Genomic DNA, 22,979 nt, shown 5'->3' on the forward strand with positions numbered 1-22,979 from the left:
ATCCCATTACTGGGTATATACCCAAAGGATTATAAATCATGCTACTATAGACACATGAACACATATATTTATTGTGGCACTATTCACAATAGCAAAAACTTGGAACCAACCCAAATGTCCATCAATAATAGACTGGATTAAGAAAATGTGGCACATATACACCATGGAATATTATGCAGTCATAACAAAGGATGAGTTCACGTCCTTTGCAGGGACATGGATGAAGCTGGAAACCATCATTCTGAGCAAGCTATCACAAGGACAGAAAACCAAACACTGCATGTTCTCACTCATAGGTGGAAATTGAACAATGGGAACACTTGGACACAGGGCGGGGAACATCACACATGGTGGCCTGTCATGGGGTGGGGGGCAGGGGGAAGGATAGCATTAGGAGAAATATATAATGTAAATGAGGAGTTAATGGGTGCAGCAAACCAACATGGCACATATATACCTATGTACCAAACCTGCACGTTGTGCACATGTACCCTAGAACTTAAAGTATAATAATAATAATGATAAAAGTAGTCATTATTTGTGCTAATAGATGCTGACGGGTCCAGAAAGAAGACTGAAAAATGACTACTGGATTTAGCCATGTGTAGGTCATGACTGTCCTGTATATTACCTGTTGGTAACACAGCAAGTCTGAGTACAGTCGACTCTCTAGCCACTCTCTGGCCCAGGGAACCTTTTCTCCTTTTCTTTAGTTGTATACAGACATGTTCTCTTTGTTTCAGTCTTAGGCCATGGCAGCCTCTGAGTGATTTTCTCATCTCTAGGAAGGGACCTCCCTGATCGTTTTAATCTGAGATTTTCCTCTGAGGCCCTGGATATCTTGCCCTGGTTCCAATTTTTCATTTTCTTACAAATACCCAACGATCTTCTTAAAATGTGTATCCTGATCCCGCAAGGCTGGGGCCTGAGATTCAACATTTCTAACACACTCCCAGGTGATGTCGCACTGCTGGTTCATGGACTGCATTTGAGTAGCAAGGCTATAAATGACATGATTACACTTCCAAAGAACACAAAAAGACTACGAAAACACAAGAGGGAATGCCTCAAGAATAAACAGAATTGTGCTGTGGCTACCACATTAACAGAAATACCATGTTTAGACTTGGGACAATAATAACTAAGCTGGGCTGGTTGAATTGCAGTTCAGACCTGGGTTCTATTTTAAAAAGGAAGATGCCAAACTAGAGACAGCACAGGGAGTGATAAACAGAACAGTGAAGAAGGGCCTGGAAATGATATACACCAAATGGTCTGAAGGACAGGGGTTCTGAAACTTGGTCTTTATTGCATGGATTGACCCAGTTTGGAGCTGTGGCACCTCTGTTGGACAGAAATCCAAATACATTGACAACATCGTTGAAATGGCTTCATTTTTGTGAAAATAAGAAATACACGTCAGTGAAGATAGATAAGGTGGACAGATAAAGATCATCTTATAATAGATCAGGGTCTGACACATACTGAAGGGAGTGGACTCACTGGGCAGTCCTTCCCCAGTTCTGCTACGAATCTCAGGGATACATACTCACAAACTACCTCTCTCAGGTCTCTGCCCTGCTGACTCTGCTGGTGCTTCCCAATGGCCACTCTTCCCTTCCTCCCAATAAACACAGCTCTGATTCTGTCTAGAGTGGCAATGTGTCCTGCTGAGAAAATTCATTTGCCACCCCGCCTTGTGGCATGGTGCTGGCCAATGAGATGTATGTGGAAAATGTCAAGTGGAGCTTTAGGAAAGCTCTTTAAAAGGGGGCAGACCTTTTGCCCTTTGTCCTTCTCCTCCTTCTTGCTTGGAATGCAGCTGTAGTGTTGGAAGCGGAAACCGAAAAGCAGCATTAGGGAAAGCCCAGCCTTGGAGTATGGAGATGAAACCCCCTATGAAGACAGGCTGAGAGGAAAGACAGAAGGAATGGGGTTCCTGTGGGCACCACACAGGTGCATACTAGCCCTGAAATGCCCATTTCTCAATTTATTATTACCAAAGAAAAATAAAAGTTTCACGAGGATCAGCTGCTAAAAAAGGTGGCTTTTCTGTCACATGCAGCCTGACATATTCCTAACAGACTTGCTTGGGAGAGCAGCACAGCCTCACTAGTTATGCTCAGGTACCTGAGTTAGGACAATGCCAGAGGCCACCACACATCACAGGCAGAGCATGGGGGCAATGGAAGCCCAGACTGTCTGTAAGCCTGGACTCAAAAGGATGAAATGACAGCCCTGGCAAGCTGGATGGTGATGGCCTGTAGCCGTACATTCACATTCTCTGTTAAATTCCACAGGCATCTGTACATGTCAATTCCCCAATTCAGATCCTGGTAGAAACATCACATGTGCAACTGACACAGAATATCATACAAACACCTCAAGAGTTCAAAGACTTTTGTCAATATGCTTGTAATATATCCTTCAGAACAAGAAGGAAACCAGTTGAAGGTAAACCGACCATAGCAAACAATTTCAATGCCCCACCCGATGTTCCTTGGACTCCCTTTATATGCACACTGTGGCTTCAGTCTTCACTTGCCTCCAAGAGCCAGAACCGTGGGTCTTCTTCTGCCCTTAAGCTACTGGAGCCCCACTGTCTACACTTCACCCCTGGGTGGAAAGTACCTGGGACCACTTTCCACCACTTATTCCTCCCTAAGTGGCCCTTCACCAATGACTGGTGTTTATGGGAGAACAAAACCCAGCTTCCTAAGCTGGAGATGGGACAGTACCTTGGTGTAACTCACACTTCTGATCCCTCTTGCAGGATCAGGCTGAGGCCACGCTCTGAGGGACTCTGCCTGAGTTTCTGTCCTGCCCTGTCCTGCGTCTCTCCACACCCTACCTGTCTTCCCCCTGGAAACACAACCTTTATGAACCACTTGCATGTGAGCCCTTCTCTCAGGATCTGCTTAGCGAAACCCAGACTAGGTCACCGAAGTTCTCAAGTTTTAAAATTTTATTTTATTCGCCTTAGCTTAGTAGTCTTTCATGGCTTTCTTTTCAAGAGATGCTGTGCTGCTTTAGGAAGAAGATTTAAAATCCAAGACTCCCCTCTTTCCCCTTAAAAGAGGAAATTATTAAATTGCTGTTTTGCAGTTAGTTAGAAAAAAAAATCCAGAGGTTTAACACATGTTTTCTAAATTCCCCCCACAGATTCACTCAAGTCTTGCGGCTCTGGGAAACGTCCTTCTTAATTGATCCTTGTCGTAGCTACAGCTCTGTTGACATTTCTAAAGCAAAACATAGCCTTCCTTCCAAACGCAGTGAATACACAAATGAAGCTTTTCATATATGTGAAAGCTGAGCCCCGCCGTGGAACACTGAAGCCGCCTTGTGATTTGAAATGGACATCTGCGTTTCTCCACCACTTCCTCACTGCTGACTGCCTTAGCAAGCGCCCAGCCTTTCTCCCAGGCAGTTTCACTCAAGGCTGGGCTCTCCCTGATGCAAGGGCCACAGGTAATCCAGGTGAGAAAATACAAACAGGCTGGGGGTGCCTGCTCCCCACCACCTTCTCTTGTCCTCTCAAGGAGGAAGGGAAAGGCCTGCAGAAGCAACTGAGAAACACTGAAAGGTCTCTCAGGAATGCCAAGTTTTCTTCTGGTAAGCAGATGGGGAAGACCAACAAAGCGAGGTAAAGAGCTTGCTGTTGTGTTGGAGCCTCAAGTGGGCTTCGAGCCAGGTGAGGCTTTTCTACCTGGTGTTAATGCAGGAAGTTCAAGGTAAAGTCACCAGGGGGCCTGGGGCACTGGATTAAAGACAGGAAGGGGGCGGAAAAGACTTACTATTTTCTAAGTATTGGCATCCACCCTCAGGGCTCTCTTACCAGGGCAAGCAGCGAGTTCATTCATCATCTTAATGGCCGGGCCAAGATGACTATAAACATCTAAGGGTTGCATTTTACTTGAGGCTACTATTAACTTGACAAGAGACAGCAGAGAAAGCAGAACACAATGAAAATCAGTCCCTGCCCTGAATGAAAGCCGCAGAGTGAAGGAAGGCTGTTTGTAATCTGTCCCAGCACAGAGGGATGAGGCTCACTTCTGCCTAAGAACCATTCTGTTGCTTAATGCTTGGTTTCCTGGCTCTGCTAACACAATTTGCTTTGTTTGCCTGCACAGATGCAGTTTCTGCATGGAACCTTCTGTCTAAAAACAGGCCAAAGCACTCCCTCAAATAAAGGTATACAAACACATAAGTGTTTAAGTCCTTCCTGCTCTATCCAGATTAGTAAGTGGATCTGTTTTATCACCTGGCGCCATCTTGAGCTGTTTGCCTTGAAAGTGAAGAGAGAACCATTCCAGAAAGAAAGGGACCGCCCTTTCTGTGGTAAAGGTAGACACAAACTGAAGAATCACTTGATAAGAAAAACAAACTTACAAGCCCTTGATGCCTCTTGTCATAAAGAATAAGCCACTGAAAGCCTTGAAAGTTGACTTGGTGCTTTACTGCTCCAAAGCCCAACTTGGAAGACCAGTTTAACTTGGAACTCAAATTATACTCCTTAGAAACAGCAAAAATGAGCTTTCCTTAGAACATCATCACCCCTCCCACAATACACTGTCATGGAGGAAATAAGGACCTAGGGCCTATCCATCTATCTCAGTCTCTCAACGAGATCAGAAGACAATGCAACGTTTTATTAGCCAAATTCAGTGATTTATGGCCAACCGATGCCAGGCACGAAGCACATTCCTCATGAGCTTACAGTACTCTGTGCGCTAGAGCATGATCAGTAGTAGAGGATCCGGGTTCTCCCCGCTGAGTTCACAAACATCCCCCTTCCTCACTTTTCTTTCTTCCAGCAGTCCCAACACTGAGTCTCTGACCTTCCTGGCCTGTCAGTGCTATTTCTTTGTTCTTTCTCTAAGATGTCTCCAGCCTCTGTTCTTCCTTCTCTGTTCTCTCAGTCCAGACTTCTCTCAAATCCCATAAATGGCTCATCACTGCCTACCTGATAAAAAGTCTGAATCCCATACCACATTCCTCCAGCCCTTTGGGCCAGATGCCTCCCTGCCCAGTCTGAAAGACTCAGGATCTAGTCCCCTGCCTTTGTTTTTGGAGGGCATTATTCTTCTCATTACCTAAACTTCGCTATTATGTATGACATGCATCACATATTTGAACAATTATATATCTTGGGTTTTAAAAAGTCAATATCCCTAAGCCAAAAACTCCAATACTTAAGCAAATGGTAAGTAAATGGAAAAAAAGTCAACAAGCATTATTTTTTAAAAATCAGGAGTCACAAAAGCCAACACAGACATTTATTGAACTGACTTCTATTTATTGCTTCACATTAAATTTCATGTAATTTTATTTTCTTAAGTACAAGCAACTCATTAAATTAAAAAATGTTCAGTTTAACACTGTCTCTATTTTTACAGTATGTAGACAGACACACACACACACACACACTCTCAGTCCTTCATTAAGACAATGACTGATAATTTTTGTCTTAAAAGGAAGAGTTATCACCCCCTGATATACATTCTATGTTCTATATTCTTGCCTTATTTTCCTCTTCCCCCTCAGCATTATTTAATCTTGGTTTGAAGTAGGTGATCAGTATATCCCTTCTGAGTAAATGAATGAGCTATAAAGTATAAGCTCACGTGTGGCAGAGTTGGGGCTACCATGGTAGGTACCCGTCATGTACAAGTGGGACTGTACATGATGGTGTAGGACTCATTTAATCCTTGGCACAATCCCACTTTAAAGAGAAAGAAACTGAGGCACAGAGAGAAGACCCCTGACCCAAGGCCACACTGGCCATCAGAAACAGAGTTGGAATCTCAACTCTGTATCTGCTGGTCACCAAAGCTACACTTTCCCTCTATTTCACACTAATTGCCTGTCATTTTACTTCTAGCAGCTTCTAAAATTCGAACTCCAGCTTAGTTGCTTCTTGCAATCACCGTGAAGCACAAATATTCCAGCCAGCAAATAGTTTTCAAAGCATCACGAGTTCTAAAAACTCCATGGACACTACGTTCTGGTTGACCCTCTCCACTCCTCTCCTTGAAGCCGGACACTTGAAGCCCCAAACTCTCATCTCTTTGACTAGTTTATCTGTTGCCAAGGGGAGAACATGAAAACACAGTAAGACTGCAGACAAAGTTCCACCAGAAACGCAGATCCGGACTAGAACATACGGAAAACAGCCAGGCTGGAGGTCACAGGCTGGTGGCCTACAGGCTAGATGCAGTCACTGGACATGTTTTGTTTGGTTCGTATGATGTTCAGAAAACATTTTAATTAGCTGCCAAAGTCATAAGATCTCTGGGTTATATTAGAAAATAGAGTGTGCTAGGCCTCACTCCCACCTGGCAACCACTGAATGCTGCTGGGAGCCTGATGCCCTGTGGGTGAGGCTGGAACCCTCCATCTTCCCACTGTCTTCACTGCTTCCTCCTGCCCCACCCTGGTCCTCTTCATCCACATACCACACCTGCCTCACCCCACTTCTGCACACTGTGAGGTGTATGCTACTAGATCTTGTATGAGAACCTCAGCGAGGCTCTATCAGACCAACCTACAACTTATAAGAGCCTAGAAAGTGAGGTGCTAAGGTTAGAGATACTTCTAATCCTATGGGCCTCTCTGGAAGAGGCTGGTGAGCCCTGACTACATGACTTGCACACTCAGGATGCTCCAGCCCACTTCCAGCTGCCAGGGGCTATATTACGGCATCTCTGCACCCAAGAGCATTTTTCCAAAACCATGTAGGTCTCTCCTGCCATGCCTATGGGAGGGCAGGAGTACTGGAGAATATAAGTAGCCCCAGGAGACCTCATTTCTTGACTCTTGGAGAAAGGAGTATAAATCCCCCAGCTCCCTTACTCTTCCTAGAGTTGCCCTGCAGGAATAAGCTTCATTGCCCACTGCAGTAGTTGGTTTAACAGCTCACTTTTCATTCACTGCCTCCTGCCTGTATCATTTCACCTCCCTACCATTGTTTCACCTCCCTACTATATCACTTCAACCCCCTACCATTGTTTCTTGCATCTCCCAAATAAAGAAATTTCCCTGAATTCCTTGGCATCTGAGAGACCCCAACCAAGACAGTGTATCACATTGTGTAGAAGAGTCAGGCCAGGGTGACTGCCCCATTTGTTCTCCCTTCTCTCCTAGCATGGCCTCCTCTGTCACTCTGTGGCAAGCTGCTGCGTCCTCTTTGTACCCAAAAGTCAGCTGGGAGCCCTCATGCACCTGGCTTGAAGCTTATCCTTTCATGTCCATGTCTGTATCCATGCATGCCATACAGTCAATATCATGAAGATGTACACATAACCCCAGCCCCTTCTTTGAGTTTTTCTCCCTGCCTACCCCTGGTCACATGAGGCATTCATGAGTGCAGAAATCCAGAATGGGCTAAAAACAAAACAGATTGAGGTGGGAGGGGAGATTTCTTAGAACCAATGAGTGGTGAAATCCTGACAGGCTTGTAAGAGCAGGCAAAAACGTCCTGACATCTCCCTGCCACCAGAAATGTTACTGGCCCTTTGTTCAACATGGGCAGCCTCTTTCCATCCTACTGGGTTCTCTCCTCCCCCTCCTCCTTTACTCTGTTCTGCCCTCTCATCCCTGCTCCAATCTAGGTCCCTCCTTCACCAGCCAAATAAACTGACCCATTCCACCCACCCTAGCTCTGCAATGTAGGAATCAGCTGACACCAGATCCTTTGGAGGCTCATCCATGTACCTTAAGCACTCATCCAAGGATTCTGTCCAACAGGGCACTAGCTACTGTGGTAATGACTTGCTTTACCTTGTCATGTCTATGCTTCAAACAACTTTTCAGTACCTCTGTAAAGCAGCTGGCACCTTGTGCTTTAATTGCTTACTGACATGCCTTTGGCCCCATTAGGCTGTGAGCTCCCTGGGAGCAGGGACTAGATCTTTGTGTCTCCTTGTGGCTGGAACAGTCCCTGGCATTTAGCAGGTATTCAATAACTGCTGTCCAAACAAATCCATGGCTATTCGACAAAGGCAAGAAGAACCAAATCCCTTTGTGCCAAACGGCTCCACACCAAGAAATTAAAACAAGGCTTTACCTTGACTCCAAGGCCACAGAGCTATATATCTCCAGGGACATCACTCACATTATATTCTGTGGAGGTATCGTTTATACGGAACCCAGTGTGAATGGTGACCCTGGTGTGATGCAGTGGTGATCTATTCTTCCTTATGCTCCTTTTTAACCATGCACCACTCCCCTGCCCCGGGGCTCCCTCTCACTGCTCCCACAGGGCACCCCAGGAATCTCACTCTGTAGTGAGGCTTTGCTGGTTCCTTACCCAGCAGGCAACACGGTGCAGTGGGCCTGCCCTGAGGAAACCCAGTTGCCGATCATTATACCCTGAGCTCTGGCTGGACAGCACAAGCCAGCCAGCAGAGTAGCCACCAACAAATTAAGCCCTCTTTTATAATGTGTTTTCAAGTTAGCTTTATTTAGGAGAGAAAAAAGCCAGCAGATGGTCATCCATGTGTATCCTATGTTTTTATAAGCAGCGTTCCCTCAAAGGAAAAAATAATCCAGAATAAACCTATGAAAGTAGCCTTGCCTTAGAAGAAGACAGAAAAATCCATTGCAGGGGATATTTTGTATTCAGTCTTAGAAGCTAATATATAACTAATTGACTGTGTGATGACAGAGAAGACAGGTAACCTTGGAGGCCTGGGCCTTAAGTCTCTGTAACTTTGGACAAAACAAATTACCATCCATCTACCTACCCACCCACCCATCCACCCAGCCAGGCATCCACTCACACACCCATCCACCCAGCCAGCCATCCACTCACCCATCCACTCATCCACCCAGCCATCCATCCACTCACACACCCATCCACCCAGCCAGTCATCCACTCACCTGTTCATCCACCCACATACCCACTCATCCACCCAACCAGCCATCCCCAGTCACCTATCCACATAACTATCCACCCACTCACCCACCCAGTCACCCAGCCAGTCATCTACCTACCTACCTACCTATCTATCCACTCAGCCATCCACCCAGTCATCCATCCATCCATCTATCTATTCTGTGGACAGATCCTGTGCAGCCAGGTGGGGAGCCTGCACATGAGGTCCCTGAGCTGAGATTTAAGGACAGAGTAGTTCATTAAACAAAAATGGGGTGGGGGTGATTCCTGGGTAAAGGCAGCTTTGGTATTAAGTGGCGACTGATTCAAGTGAGTATGTGGGGGCATGGTGAGCCAGGAGTCTGAGGAGAAAGGAAGGCATGCAGGACCAGGCTCAGGAGCTGAGGAGTCTGAACTCCTTCCTGAAGAAAGTGAAGCAGAGCAGTCACAAAGTCAGCTTTCTTCTCAAATTGTTATTGGTATAACTGAGATTATGGGGTTATTTTTTATTTTTATTATTCTTTTAAATTATGCATTTACCATGGCAATACTTTTTTTTTTTTTACATTTGCTTACTATCATAAATATTTATAAAAATTGTTTTGCTTCATTCTATGCTTATTTGACTGTGGCACACTTTTTATTCAACTACTTTTGTATTCTTGAGTAGTTTATCTGTAAATAACTACTTTTCAGGAAGCTCTCATGGTTACTATAGCAGATGTGGCCAGCACCTCGCTCATATTCCCCAGAACCAGCCAGAGTCCTGGTCACCTGAAGCCACGCCCCTCCAGGTCAAAGGCTTCCCGCATCTTTCTGCCCGAGTTGAGTTGCTTCCCGGCCCCAGGGAGTGTGGGCCTACTTAGAGAAGGCTGGAAGTGCCGGAGAGTTCACACACAGTGAGCGGTTCTCCATGATTAATGACAGGAGCAGGGGGATCAGTCCTCCAGCAGCTTCCTCATCCTGGAGGGGAATGGATCTGAGGTTTGTTACACACAGTCTCTCGGAGGGTCTGAGGAAGACAAGCCCAAGGTGCCACAGCAGTAACCAGCTTATAAACGCACACCTTCCTGTCTTTCCTCTTTCCTGTCTAAACTCACCACTGAGATCCCCCACCCCCAAATAAACTATCTGTACCTATATCATTGTATCAGTGTATGCTTTTGGGGAAATCCAAACTAGAAGAAGTAATAACCTAGGAATTCTCATATACCTGAGTATATCTTTATTTTGACTTCACAATGGAGGGCAAGTTGGCTGCGTGTCGAATTTAAAATTCACGATGGAATATACTGTTCTAACTTTGGACATTAATGTTACAGAAAAGTCTGTAGAAACTGGTTTCTTTGTTTTCTGCTGTTAATAGTATCATTTTCATATCCTTAAAATTAAAAATTTCATAAAGCTATTTGTAGGCATTAAAATGTTTTAAATATTTTAGCCGGGTGTCTGCTGCACCCGTTTTAGGAAATGGAGATCCTCCTTTGCTGTCTAAGGAATGGCTTCTGTTCCAATTATTCTGGAACCATTTTCTCTTTGCTGTTTTCCAGTTTCCACCTTCCACAATATAGTCCTCACTGTCATCCTTTTTTATTGCTTCATTCATTTTCTTCAAATTCTCAGAGCTTCTCAAAAACACCTCTACATCATTAAATCAATTTTCTCTTCTGCTGATTCTGCTCTTTCCTGAGTATAACATATTTTAATTCTGCCGCTGATTTCCTGGTTTCATTGTAACGTTTCTTTATCCCATCCATAACATGTATTTTTGCTTGCCTCCCAGTTCATTCCATTTTCTTACAGTCTATTGTTCTACTATCTGATCTTTCACTGTGTTCATTTTTTTTGACTTTCATCAAGAACAAAAGTAGATGCTCTGTAAAATTTACTTTTGTTTTCTATTAATAATCTTTTTAAAACTTATGCTTTCCCTCTGTATCTTAGTCATGCTTTTCTTAGTTTACCCATTAGAATCTTTTCACAGGCCCATGTTGGTCCTGTTAGGCCTGTGGGTTGTTAAGCAGGTTTGGTGGGCTCTCCTGGTGCCCCTAACTAGCCACTGGGTACTGTCAGAATCCTGCTCGGGGCTGGGTGATGCCATTTACATCCCCTGTTTATCAACCTTGCAGCATGGCTGGAGTCCTGGAAGGGTGGTTTCTGTTTCTTTTCCCTTCCTTTTCCTGCCACCCTGAGGGTCATCTTGGCCATCTGCTTTTCTGGCTGGCCCTGCCTCCACAGCAGCTACAAGACATCTCTGTGCTCCATCACCATTCTGGAGCTAACACTCAACACATCCCGAAGAGCCCGATACCCTGTCAAGTTTCTGTCAAACTGAAACCTAGGGTTCCTTGTGACAAAGATTTTTCAAAGGTTGCTGGAATTCAACAGCAAAGAGATCAAAATGATGTGCTCCCATATTTCCCATGGCCAGCTACGGTGGCCAATGGCCTGTACCTGTGGCCTTCTCAGGCACGTTGTCTTTGACCTCCTAGAGCCTCCTTGTCCAGTATGCTTGGGAGGCTACTCACCACCCCTGCGTCCCCCCAGTGGCCAGTGACGATACAGGGGTAGAAAATGATGCTATCCCCAGCAGCTTCAAGGGGGGACAATTCTGCAGAGTGATTTATGCTCCAGGGCTTCCCCACTTCTTCCCAGCTCATAAATCAGACCAAGGCTAGCTTTTACCCGACAGCACACCCCTCCCAGCCCTTCCCCAGCCCGCCCCTGATCCCTCGCCCCTCTTCTCCTGAGAGTGCTCCTCCAATAAATCACATACATTGGGCCTCATGCAGTGAAGAAGGGATGGGACAAGAGTGCAAAAAGTCCCTGGTGTATAGTAGGTGGTCAAAATTGTGACTTCACATCCTCTGAAAAGTTACAGAGCTAAGGATATGACCATTTACTGGTACTAATCTCTGTAAAAGACATTCATCACAATTTTACTTAACATAAAAACTGGGAATAATCCAAATACAGAATAAGAGGAATTTTTCAGGTAAATCCATAGTATAACCATATGGTAGAATATTATGCAATCTCCAAGTTAAAAAGAAAAACATGGTAAAGGGGGAGCAAAGCAAGATACAGAGGGTTACTGAGTTTATAAAATAGTAAGACTAAGTCCTATATACTGACAGAGCGGGGTCAGCTCTGAACTTTCTAGCAGCCAATAAAGAGAATGAAGCCTAGTCAGTCACAAGGTAAAAACAAGCCAAAATGCTCAGGCAAAGCACAGCTATTTCTAAGTCTGAGGCTGGAAAGAAATTTCTTGCATGGGTCCTGGGTGAGAGAAATCTGTGTAATGTAATGACCCAGTCGCCAACTACATCTTTTCAATTACCACAGAGACAAGTTCCACAGGTCAAATCCCCAAGGAAGCCCCTCTCCCCGACCTACCATCCCACCCTGCACAGGGAGATGGCATCACAGCACATGTGATTCTGTAAAAGATACTCTGTGTGTGGCCAGCGATACTTGAACCTTACAGACACTTGGTTCTCTCCTGACTGGGCTTAATCCAGGGGTAATTTTTAGGGTATAGAAAGTGGAGGGAAAGCGCACCCCTCCTGCAGTCCTTGATTGCTTTTGTGGCCTCCCTCAACCCTTGAGCTCCTGAAGGCTACGAAGCAGCAGGGAATCTGAGATGACTTCTTGGGAAGTTTTGGAGTGCCTCCACTGTTGGTAGCTCTGAGCATTTCAGCTGTCCCCTAAGCTGGGCAGGCTTGGCACAATCCTGTCAACACTATTGAGCCCACAGAATATGTGTCTGAACAAATGCCATTGACCTGCTCAATGTATGCCCAGTGCTCATCAGTGGGCAGAGTGAAGGTTTTCCGCAGAAAGTGACTGTGGTTCCATTTTAACATAAAGAACAAGGCACCCCTGTTCAAGGCTGTAAATATTAAAAAGCTGCAAGCAGTCCCAGCTGAACAGCTATCAACAGTTAGAGCAACGCTGGATAGAACGGTGTCGACTTTTGTCTACTTGTTCCCCCTTGTCTGCAGGGAAGCCTGTTCCACTTCCTCTGAGAGGTAGTACACTCGGGGTGATTACGGGTAGGGGAGAATACCAGCACTGTACCTTTGAGTCACACTACATAAACTTCACTTCAAATTAATTCACTCTAAAAAAACTCACTCAATTTGTGGAAATAATTTAACTACCTCAATTCATTCAAATATGTTAGGAAGGCCGGGGCAGTGGGTCACACCTGTAATCCCAGCACTTCAGGAGGCTGAGGCAGGCGGATCACTTAAGGTCAGGATTTCGAGAACAGCCTGGACAACATGGCAAAACCCTGTCTCTACCAAAAAATACAAAAATTAGCCAGGCGCACACCTGTAGTCTCAGCTAATTGGGAGGCTGAGGTGGGAGGATCACTTGAACTCAGGAGGTGGAGGTTGCAGTGAGCCGAGATTGTGGCACTGCACTCCAGCCTGGGTGACAGAGCGAGACTTGTCTCCAAAAAAAAAAAAAAATAAGTAATCCAAAACACAGGCCAAAGCAGTGACCCTCTAGTAGAAACATCAAGTACATCACATATAATACCTAGCACAACAACCAGTGATCTGCCCTTACTTTTACAACTACTGACCTAAAACTGGAATTCTCTAGAACATGTGTTTGCTGGAGACAGCAACTGTACCATCTCCAAGAAGGGGCCAGATGTAAAACCACAGGGAGAGGATTCCACAAGAGAGAAGGGATGGGAGACTATGTAACGACAGACACTTCTCTGGCACTCTATGGGTATTTACAGCTATACCAACATATTTCTAAGGGTATTTATGGCTATACCAACATATTTTCTAAGTCCAGGATGAAAAAAGTTCTAATCATTCTAAATGATAGTCCACAGAAAGCAACAGTGTTTGTAGAATCATTGCCTATTCCAGGCTATAATGAAAGCCGGCAAGTGTACCAGATGGAACAACCGCTCTTTACAGGGATGCCCTCCTTACCTTCTGCCACATGTTGATAAAGAAGAGCTCCCGGGAAACATTGAAGGACACGTTGGCGTCATAGGCATCATCCCCGAGGTTGGAGATAGAGATGTTTAGGGAGATGTTCTTCACAGCCCCCAAAGCGAGATACAGGGTTTTCTCATCCATACTGTAATGGAAAATAGACAGCAATGAATGCCCTGAGGCCTACACTAATATAACATGAGACACAGGGGGTAGTTGAAGGTGGCGGGCAGAAACTGAGATTGGAACTACAAGTTCCAGGAGCCCCATTAACCAGCCATGGGTCCTCGGGCAATCAGTTAGCTCTGGGGCCTCAGCTTCCTCATGTAAAGCACAGGGTTCTACCTTGCCTAACTCACTAGACTGTTTAGAGGCTCACAGGAAATCCTATATATCAAACTTAAAAAACTATAAGGCATTTAATAACCTAAGCGTGGGATTCATTCGCACATGAATTCATTCGGTTATTTTTGAGTGCCTACCACGTGCCAGCCACTACTCTGTGCTAGGGAAGAAGCAGCAAAGAAAACAGAGTCCTTGTCGCTTCAGGGAGAGAGAAAACACACACAAAAAGAAGCAAATATGTGTGTCAGATTGTGATAAGAGCTGTGGAGAAAACTTACAAAGGGTAAGGAGGATAGAATGTGCCAGACTTGCAAGGGAGATGGGGTGCAATTTACAATAAGGTGATCAGGGAAGCCTCACTGATGAGGTGACCTTTCAGTACAAACCCAAAGAAAAAAGGGGAGCAAGAAACACAGGTACGTGGGGACTAGCAAAGGAGAAGTCCCTGAGGTGGGCGTGTGCCTGGCACGTGCAGGTAACAGCAAGGAGGTCAGTGCAGCTGGAGAGGAGTGATAAAGAGAGCAGGAAGGAATGAGCTCACAGGGGCCAAGGGAGTTGAGGCAGCAGATCCCACAGGGCCTTGTGGGCCAGCATGGGGACCTTGGTTTGACCCTTGGAAGCCCCTTCAGGACTCTGAGCAGAGCAGCAGTGTGACTGGATGTTCATGTTTAAAGGAAACTCGCACTGGCTGTGATGTGAACGGTCTGTGGAGTGGCCAGGAAAGGAACAGGGGGCCTGGGTAGGAGGCTCTTGTGACAATCCAGGTGTGAGAAGATGAATGTGGAGGCCAGGGTGGTGGCAGCCAAGGGGGTGAGATGGGGTCATATTCTGGACACATTTCAAAGGTCATGCCAACAGATTTTCCTCATGGACTGGATGAAGGGTGTTAGGAAAAGAGGAGTCAAGGACTGCTCCAAGGATTTTGGATTCAATAACTAGCAGAGAAAAGTTGTCATTTATTGAGATGGGAAAGACTGGGTCGAGAAGGTTCAGCAGAGAAAACCCAAATGCCTATTGGATTTTAAAGGAGATATTAAGGCAGGTGGATGCATGAGTCCGGAGTTGAAGGAGGATTCTGGGCTAGAGATACATTTGGGACAGACTAGATACGATCACTAGGAAATGAGTATAGGTAGAGATGAGGACTCACATTTACAAGTTGAAGATGAGGAGGTATCAGCGAACAAGACTGGAAAAGCATGGCTAGGGCAGGAAGAGGAAAACTGAGAGAGAAGGCATCCACATGGTCACAGAGGACAAGCTCAAGAAAGGAAGGATCAATTTTGTCCAATGTGGCAGACAGGTCACAACAATGGGAATAATTAGAACTGGCCATTGGAATCAGCCTTCTGGAGGTCACTGGTGACCTTGATAAGAACTGCTGAAGTGGTGTGATGGGAGGAAAGCTTGACTTGAGAGAGTTTCAGAGATGTAGGAGGAGAACAAATGGATGCAATGAGGACAGACAACTACTTGGAGGAGTTTTTCTCTAAAGGGGAACAGGGAAGTTGGATGGTAGCTGGTCGGGGAAGTGGGCTCCAGGGAGCTTTTTGGCTTTTTATTAAGATGGGAATTACCATAGTATATGTGCATGCTAATGGGAATGATACATTAGAGAAGGAACAATTAATGAAAACATGACAGGACATAATTGTTGGGGTCTGATGAACGACTGGAAGGGCTGTTCTTGCCTGGCTAGAGGTGAGCTGAAGATGCATTAATAGATGGGTGGTAGGAACATGCAGGAATTCCTCTGTGATTGCTTCTCTTTTGCAGTGAAATAGAAGTAGGGTCAAAGACTGGGAGTTGGAGGAGAAAGAGGTGAATGTTTGAGGTGTGAGGAGATGGAGGGAAATGGGGGCCCAGGAGAGGGGTGAGTGAACGGGGTGAGGATGAGAACATTGATACGGCTGAGGCTGAAGGTGACAAGGATGAAGATGCATGAGAGACTGATGGTTATTATGTGATGTGATCTTTGAACAAAATAAATCCATGTGAGTGGCCAGTTTTAATTGGACAACCAGTTAATGGAAGACGTAATTAAGGATACAAGGGTTTGTATAATGAACGGTTGTTATTTTTGGCCACTCAGCATCCTGACATCCTATCGTTTTGGGAGAATCTCAAGATAAGTGGGAGGGGCACATTAGCAGAAAGGGGACAGATCCTCTCTTTCCTCTCTTCTTGATGACTAGGGTGTGGGTACTTGCCTAAGTGAAATCATGTGATCTAAAGGTGATCAAGTGGCAGTGATGTGGTAACAGATGCTCCCACCCAGGGCTACAAATTTTGAGGGTTGCACAGAGACACCAGGGATCATCTGAAGTAGCTACAGAGCAGTAGAGAGCCCAGAGGTGGAACCCTGGGCTGAGTCTTGCCTCTTCTGTTTCCTGTCTGTGTTGGTTCCCCAGCCTTCTTGCCTATGCTCTGAACCACCCCACATCCTTTTAATAAATTCCTTTTCTGCTTGAATTAACCAGCATATGTTTTTGTTGTTTGCAACCATTAATACAGCTAATATACCATGCAAAAGAAGAGAACTATTCAAAATCTCCATAGGCGAAAATACTTTGAAATACTAATTTCTGGGGGGTAGAATCTTCATTACCCATCCGTGAAGAGAGGACCTCACTCTCCTGCATGTCTGGCACATCAACAAGAATAACATGTGCAATGAGAAATATGATGGCCTTGCTTTGGAAGCACGGGCTCTGAGGATCCAAACAAGATGTGAAAAATTAACTTAAGAGTTGCAAATTCTTGAATGGCCTCCAATAAATTAAGACCCTGATCTCAAGCTATTGTGGCAATTATTTATTATTGTTGGCCATTTTAATCTTAAACAGTGGATAGGTTATTTCTGTCCTTCTGTTTGTTTTTGGAAGATTAAAAGAATAAACCTCAGGCTTGAGTTATGAGAGAGCGCTAACCTAGCTTTATCTCAAGATGGAAGTGGACAGGCATTCACAAGTATCCCTGACATCAGACAGTGTCCAAGGTTTCCATGGAATGTTTGGCAGGGAGACAGTATAGACAAGCCCAGGACCATGGAGGAGGGGCTGCCTTTTCATTCCAGTTTAGTTGTTCATGTGATCAGCCTCCTTTCCTTGTATATAAAGGGCAAGGGATCAGGCCAGGGACATCTAAACTTCTGCCAATCCCCAAACCTTGGGCCTCTGTCACTTAATCACACAGCAAAGTCATTCCCGGGATTTCAATGTCAAGTGATTCAAACATGGCTCTGTGACTAAGGGAAGCAGCCAGGCAACTTCCAGGGCAGAATGTGAGCTCAGATTTTTTTAAAGGAGCCTCAAAGCTGGGGTTTCATTCTTTCTCCAAAGCTAAAAAAAAATCTTTGACTAAAACAGCACATCTCTGCTTCCAAAGTTATTTTTAGAAATGAAATGAAAATGTGATATGCCAGCATGATATTGGGTGTTGTCAAATATGTCATCCTTCTGAAACCTCACAACACTGTGAAAGGGTCTCGATGTTAGGCCCATATTTGAGAGATGAGGAAATTGAGATGCAGAGAGAGAAGATGCTGTGCTGGTATGAGAACCCAGCATCTCCTATCCCTTCAAAACTCGTTCCTCTCCACCAAAACCCACATTTTTCCAGCCCCCTGACTATCATGTCCCCAGGGGGTCCTTCCTGATCTCCCTGCCTGGGTGAAATAAATCCTCCCATTATGAGCCCTCCCCATCCCCATGTGCTCCATCAACCCTTCATGGCACTTATTGAAGTTGTGATTACGCATTTGTTTGTGGGGCTATTTTGGTTAAGGACTGTCTATCCCTCATTAGAATCTAAACACCGGGGCAGGACCCTTCTCTGACTTTGCTTATCATTGAACTCCTAGAGACAGAGTTGTGCCTGGCACAGAATTTCTCAGGGAATAAAGTTCCCTGAATATCAGAGAGATTCTTCTTCAATAAATAACTAAGCACCGTGGAATGTTCAGCATACAAACCCTGTGCCTGATTGTTTCCACCTTTCAACAGGACTGTCAGAGAGGCTGGTCTCTCCTAGCAGGTGTTCAGTGAACACTTGAATGAATGAATATCCATGACATCCCCACAACAGATCATTAGCTCCCTCTTCACATTTTACAGATGAAGAAGTTGAGCCCCAGAAAGGAGAACCCACCCAACTGAGGTCACCCAGCCATGTAGGGTCTGAGCTGCAACTAGCAGCACACCTCCTTTGGCATGAAGGTTGTCCCAGCTATGGCTCTAATATCATCTCCATCTCAGTCAGGAAGGGCTTTGGCAAGAAAGTTTACTAACACCTGAAAGGAACAGGACTCCACAAAGACCAACCTCTCTTATAGTTGAAATAGTAAAACGATCAAGCATAGAGTTTTTGTGCTAAACACTGCAGGGGTGCTTATTTATTGAGGAACAGTGTTTCTAATCTTCAAGAAATTTTATTCCCTGAGAAATTTCCCCATTAATTTTAATTTGCTTGTGCAGTCTTTTAAGTGGGTTATATTACTTTGTACATGGACCGCTTTGCTGTGCTTTTATATGAAAATCCTCATTAGTAGTCAACATAAGATACAAAGTGTACTGTTTCTATAAAGCTTATCTTACAGCATGTATATAGCCTGCTGGAAATATATTGCTCATTTGTTTTTAAAAATCCTACCCAAGTACATCTCATAGCAGTCGGATTTTTTTGACTGTGTTATTGGGTTTGCACTTAAGTTTAGCACCAATTCATTCACTATACTCAATGGCTGATGTTACTGATGACATCCTGGCAGCTGTGTCAAGCCAGAAAATCTCTGTAGAACTTGTGCTCTGCCCTCATTCATCACTGTACATTAGGATTACCATTCAAAGTTCCTTGTTAGGTAAATGCAATACATTTCCATATCAACCACATGTGCTGAATCACTAAGGCCACTAAAGCAAAATTTTCCCCTTCTATCCAGATAATTTTTTGGATGATGCTTAATAATTTTCTATTGGATCATTTAGATTTTCCTTAAGTCTCAGACATAAAAACCATGACCTTTTCTTTTGCTGCCATCATAAATCTAGCCTGAGTAAAGGCTAGCACAAGTGTTAATCAAATGCATCCAACTATTTGCACTAAAAAACTTCTCATTACACCATCATTATCATTATTGGTATTGTATCTATCAACCACAACTATATTTGACAATGATGACTAGGATAATAGTGTAGAGCAGCCAAGTCTGTCCATCCATCCATCCTTCCCTCCTTCTCTTATTTCTCCCAGTTGTTTATCCATCTGTTACATTTTAAAAACCACTTTTTCCCACCTCATGCCTATTAGGATGGCAACTACCAAAAAAACAGAAGATAAGAATTGTCAAGAACGTGGAGAAATTGAAACCTTTGTGCACTGTTGGTAGGAATGTAAAATCGAGCGGCTGCTTGGAAAACAATATGAATATTTCTCAAAATAATTAAACGTAGAATTGTCATATAACCCCAAAATTGTACTTTTGGGTATATTACCCAATGAACTGAAAGCAGGAACTCAAAGAGACATTTGTTCCCCCATGTTCATAGCAGCACTATTCACAGTAGCCAAGGGTAGACACAATCCAAAGTGTCCATGGACAGACAAGTGGATAAACCAGATGTACTACACATACAATCCCCAGTTTTCTCAGTCATGGAAATCATACCAAAAAGGACATTGTGAAGCAGACTGTATTCTTCCTAGGAGCAATATCACAACTGGGGGCAGCATGTCCTTGGCAAGGATTCAGCTTCCAAAAAATCAGATACTCTCAACAATGTATCATAAAATCAATCATGCAAAGCACACATGTAAATAGCCCTTGCAATGTGAAATCACAAACAATGCTTCCCATTCTTAAAAAGGGCAGACATCATAAAATCAGACATGGAATTTGGCAGCTGGAAGGGGGCTCATTTGGGTCACCATTTTGCAGATAAAGGCAGACAGTTCAGTGACTTCCTCAAGGTCACTCAGCAGACAAGGGCAGAGCTCTAACCCCTGGTCCAGTGCTCCTTTGCCTTTCCCATTGCTCTTAAAGCATATAAAACTGCAATTAAAATAGTATACAATGTACATGAAACTTACTTGGCTATAATATTATAAATAAAATTGTGTTTATTTTTCTTAGCATTTAGAATATTTTAGACTACTGGGAGAATATTTAGAATATAAGGTATCATCTCTTTGCAAATGCTACCGAGGTGCCTAATTTTTCTCTTGACAATTTTCTTTGAAATTTGTGGAGGCATTTGAGATGACTCTAGATGTCTTTAGCCACTCTTGTGGGCAACCTTCTTTCTGGGTACTTTGTTGACAGCTATCAAAGGTTTTCAATTTTCAGAGTTTAAAATGACAAACATGAGTAAACCAAAAAACCAAAATTGCTTATCTGATGTCTTTCTATGAGGGACACAAGCACAAAATACCAAATAAATTGCTTATAACATCAATAATTAAGGGACGGTGTTAATTAAGCTACAGGGAATAAGTGAGGACTGTCAGGCACCTCCTGAATGCATGCTGGTAAATGAATTACCCAGGAAATAAACCATGAATTTGGTAAGACCCGCCAAAGGAACAGGTAAGATCAAGGGGCAAGAGAAACTCAGGGGAAAGAAATCACTGTTGACTGAAGTTATTACATGAAGCTTCCGGAGACAGGTAGCAATTGAACCACATCTGAAAGAATGATCCTAAAAGTCACTTGCTTGTAAAATGCTCTGCCTATGGATGGGCAGAAAAACAGGGAGTATATTCCAGCCAGAGAGAAAAATAAACATGATCAGAGGATGAAGGTGGGCAGAAAAAACATGGAAAGGGGCAGGAGAAGGACATTCTTAGCAGAAAGATTAGCGAGAGGCAAGCAGATATGTGTAGGGCACATCCAGATTCTCTTAGATCTTGAAGACAAAGATTTGATGTTGATCTTCTAGGCCAGTGAATTTAACCAAGTTTTCTTGAGTGGTCAACTTAAGATATATTATTGCAAGTAATTTGACAATAATAAGGCACCAAAGTGAAGATATTAAAAAATGTAGTCGGCTATTAGTGGTTCCACCTGAGTCTTATCACTGTACCCTGCACAGGCTGCAGTTCTATCTAGTCAGTATCCCAATCTCTTTGTCAGAGGGCTTTCCTCTGCAGGCCAGGAAAGTGCCTAACAATTAAGCTTCTGACATGCTCTGCAGCAACCCTCAATGACTGATGGGAACTGGTGTATAATTACCCCAGCTCCCTTGCCTATTGAGTGGGACAACTCTGAAGTTCATTTTCTAGACCAGTGCCACATGTGGCATTTGAGCACTTAAAATGTGGCTGGTCTGAATTAAGTTTAAAATACACATGAGTTTTCAAAGACAGCACACACACAAAGATGTAAAAATCTCCACAGCTGTTTTAATATTGATTATATGCTCAAATAATCACTTTTGGGATATACTGCATTGAATAAAATTTGTTTCACCAGTTTCGCTCTACTTACAATATAATATGGTTGATTTGTGATAAATCTTTAATGATACACACTTGCTTGTGTTACTACTTGTGAAGAAGAGGTCCAGGGTAAATAAATTTCAGTAAAAATAAAAGTAAATAGTTTTGGGCTGGGCGTGGAGGCTCATGCCTGTAATCCCAGCACTTTGGGAGGCTGAAGCGGGTAGATCATGAGATCAAGAGACTGAGGCCATCCTGGCCAACATGGTGAAACCCCCTACTAAAAATACAAAAATTAGCTGGGCATGGTGGTGCACACCTGTAGTCCCAGCTACTTGGGAAGCTGAGGCAGGAGAATGGCTGGAACCTGGGAGGCAGAGGTTGCAGTGAGCTGAGATTGCACCACTGCACTCCAGTCTGGTGAAAGAGCGAGACTCTGTCTCAAAAAAAAAAAAAGGTAGTTTTTAAAAATTGATCATATTTCGTTCCTACAACTCAGTTGCTTATAAAATGCTTTAGTGAATATTATGAAATGCTAAAAAAAAAAAAAAAGCATAACATATGTGCGCTTTTCTTTTTCACCAAGTAATTTTGAGTTTCACCAAAATCTGATGTCCAAAGTTGTATGCTGTACAAATGAACCTCATTCATTACCTGTGATGTGGTGGGAAAAAAAGTAGCAAGCCACACAGATCTAGGGAATAAAGAATGTCAGTGCAGGCTCCCCCACATGCAGAGCTGGAGACAGGTTTGAAAGTAAGTTGTTTATTCCAGAGGTGGTTCCATAAAATACCAGTAGGGAAGGCATAGAGTGAGACACAGAAGGACAGGCAACCAGCAAAGGCAGCAACATCAAGTCAGTCATCTCCCTGAGTACCTGGAACTTAGTCTTGCTGGGGAGCTCTGGGAAACTGTGCAACACATGAGCAGAACAGAGTTATCCCATTGGTGGGATGAGGGAATATTTATGTGCCCACTCCAGTCAGTCATTTGTTGAGGGCTACTGCAGAGGCGGGGAGCTGCACATCTACTCCCAGTACCTCTGGCAAGATACTTGGTAGGCAGAAAATGCAAAGAGATATAGTTACTGGTAGCTGCATACCAGCATAGCACATAAGTATAAAAGGGATGCAGCCAGCACTGATCATTCCTGCTACAGGATCCTATGTCAGCTTTCTGAATGGGAGAATGGTCCAGTGACTGAGGCCTGTCATTGGCTGGAGACCAGATCAGTTAATCTGAATATCTCTGAATTACAGGGGCCCAGGCTCCTTCTGGAAAGAGCCTGGAGAAACCATACCCAACCCTTGGGATCCACATTCTGCTCACTTTCCTTCTTGCGCACCTGTCACAAGGAG

At 44.1% G+C, this 22,979-nt stretch overlaps 1 protein-coding gene across 1 annotated transcript in view; it reads right to left on the minus strand.

The window, feature by feature from the left end:
* ITGA9 (integrin, alpha 9) overlaps positions 1-22,979 on the minus strand; it is a 385,411-nt gene that overhangs the window by 156,978 nt on the left and 205,454 nt on the right. Inside the window, exon 15 of the mRNA XM_011999512.1 lies at positions 13,837-13,987. Coding sequence (XP_011854902.1) covers positions 13,837-13,987 — 151 coding nt within the window. The remainder of the gene's footprint in view (positions 1-13,836; positions 13,988-22,979) is intronic.

The sequence above is a fragment of the Mandrillus leucophaeus genome, unplaced genomic scaffold (assembly GCF_000951045.1).
Source record: "Mandrillus leucophaeus isolate KB7577 unplaced genomic scaffold, Mleu.le_1.0 Scaffold595, whole genome shotgun sequence".
NCBI classification, from domain to species: domain Eukaryota; kingdom Metazoa; phylum Chordata; class Mammalia; order Primates; family Cercopithecidae; genus Mandrillus; species Mandrillus leucophaeus.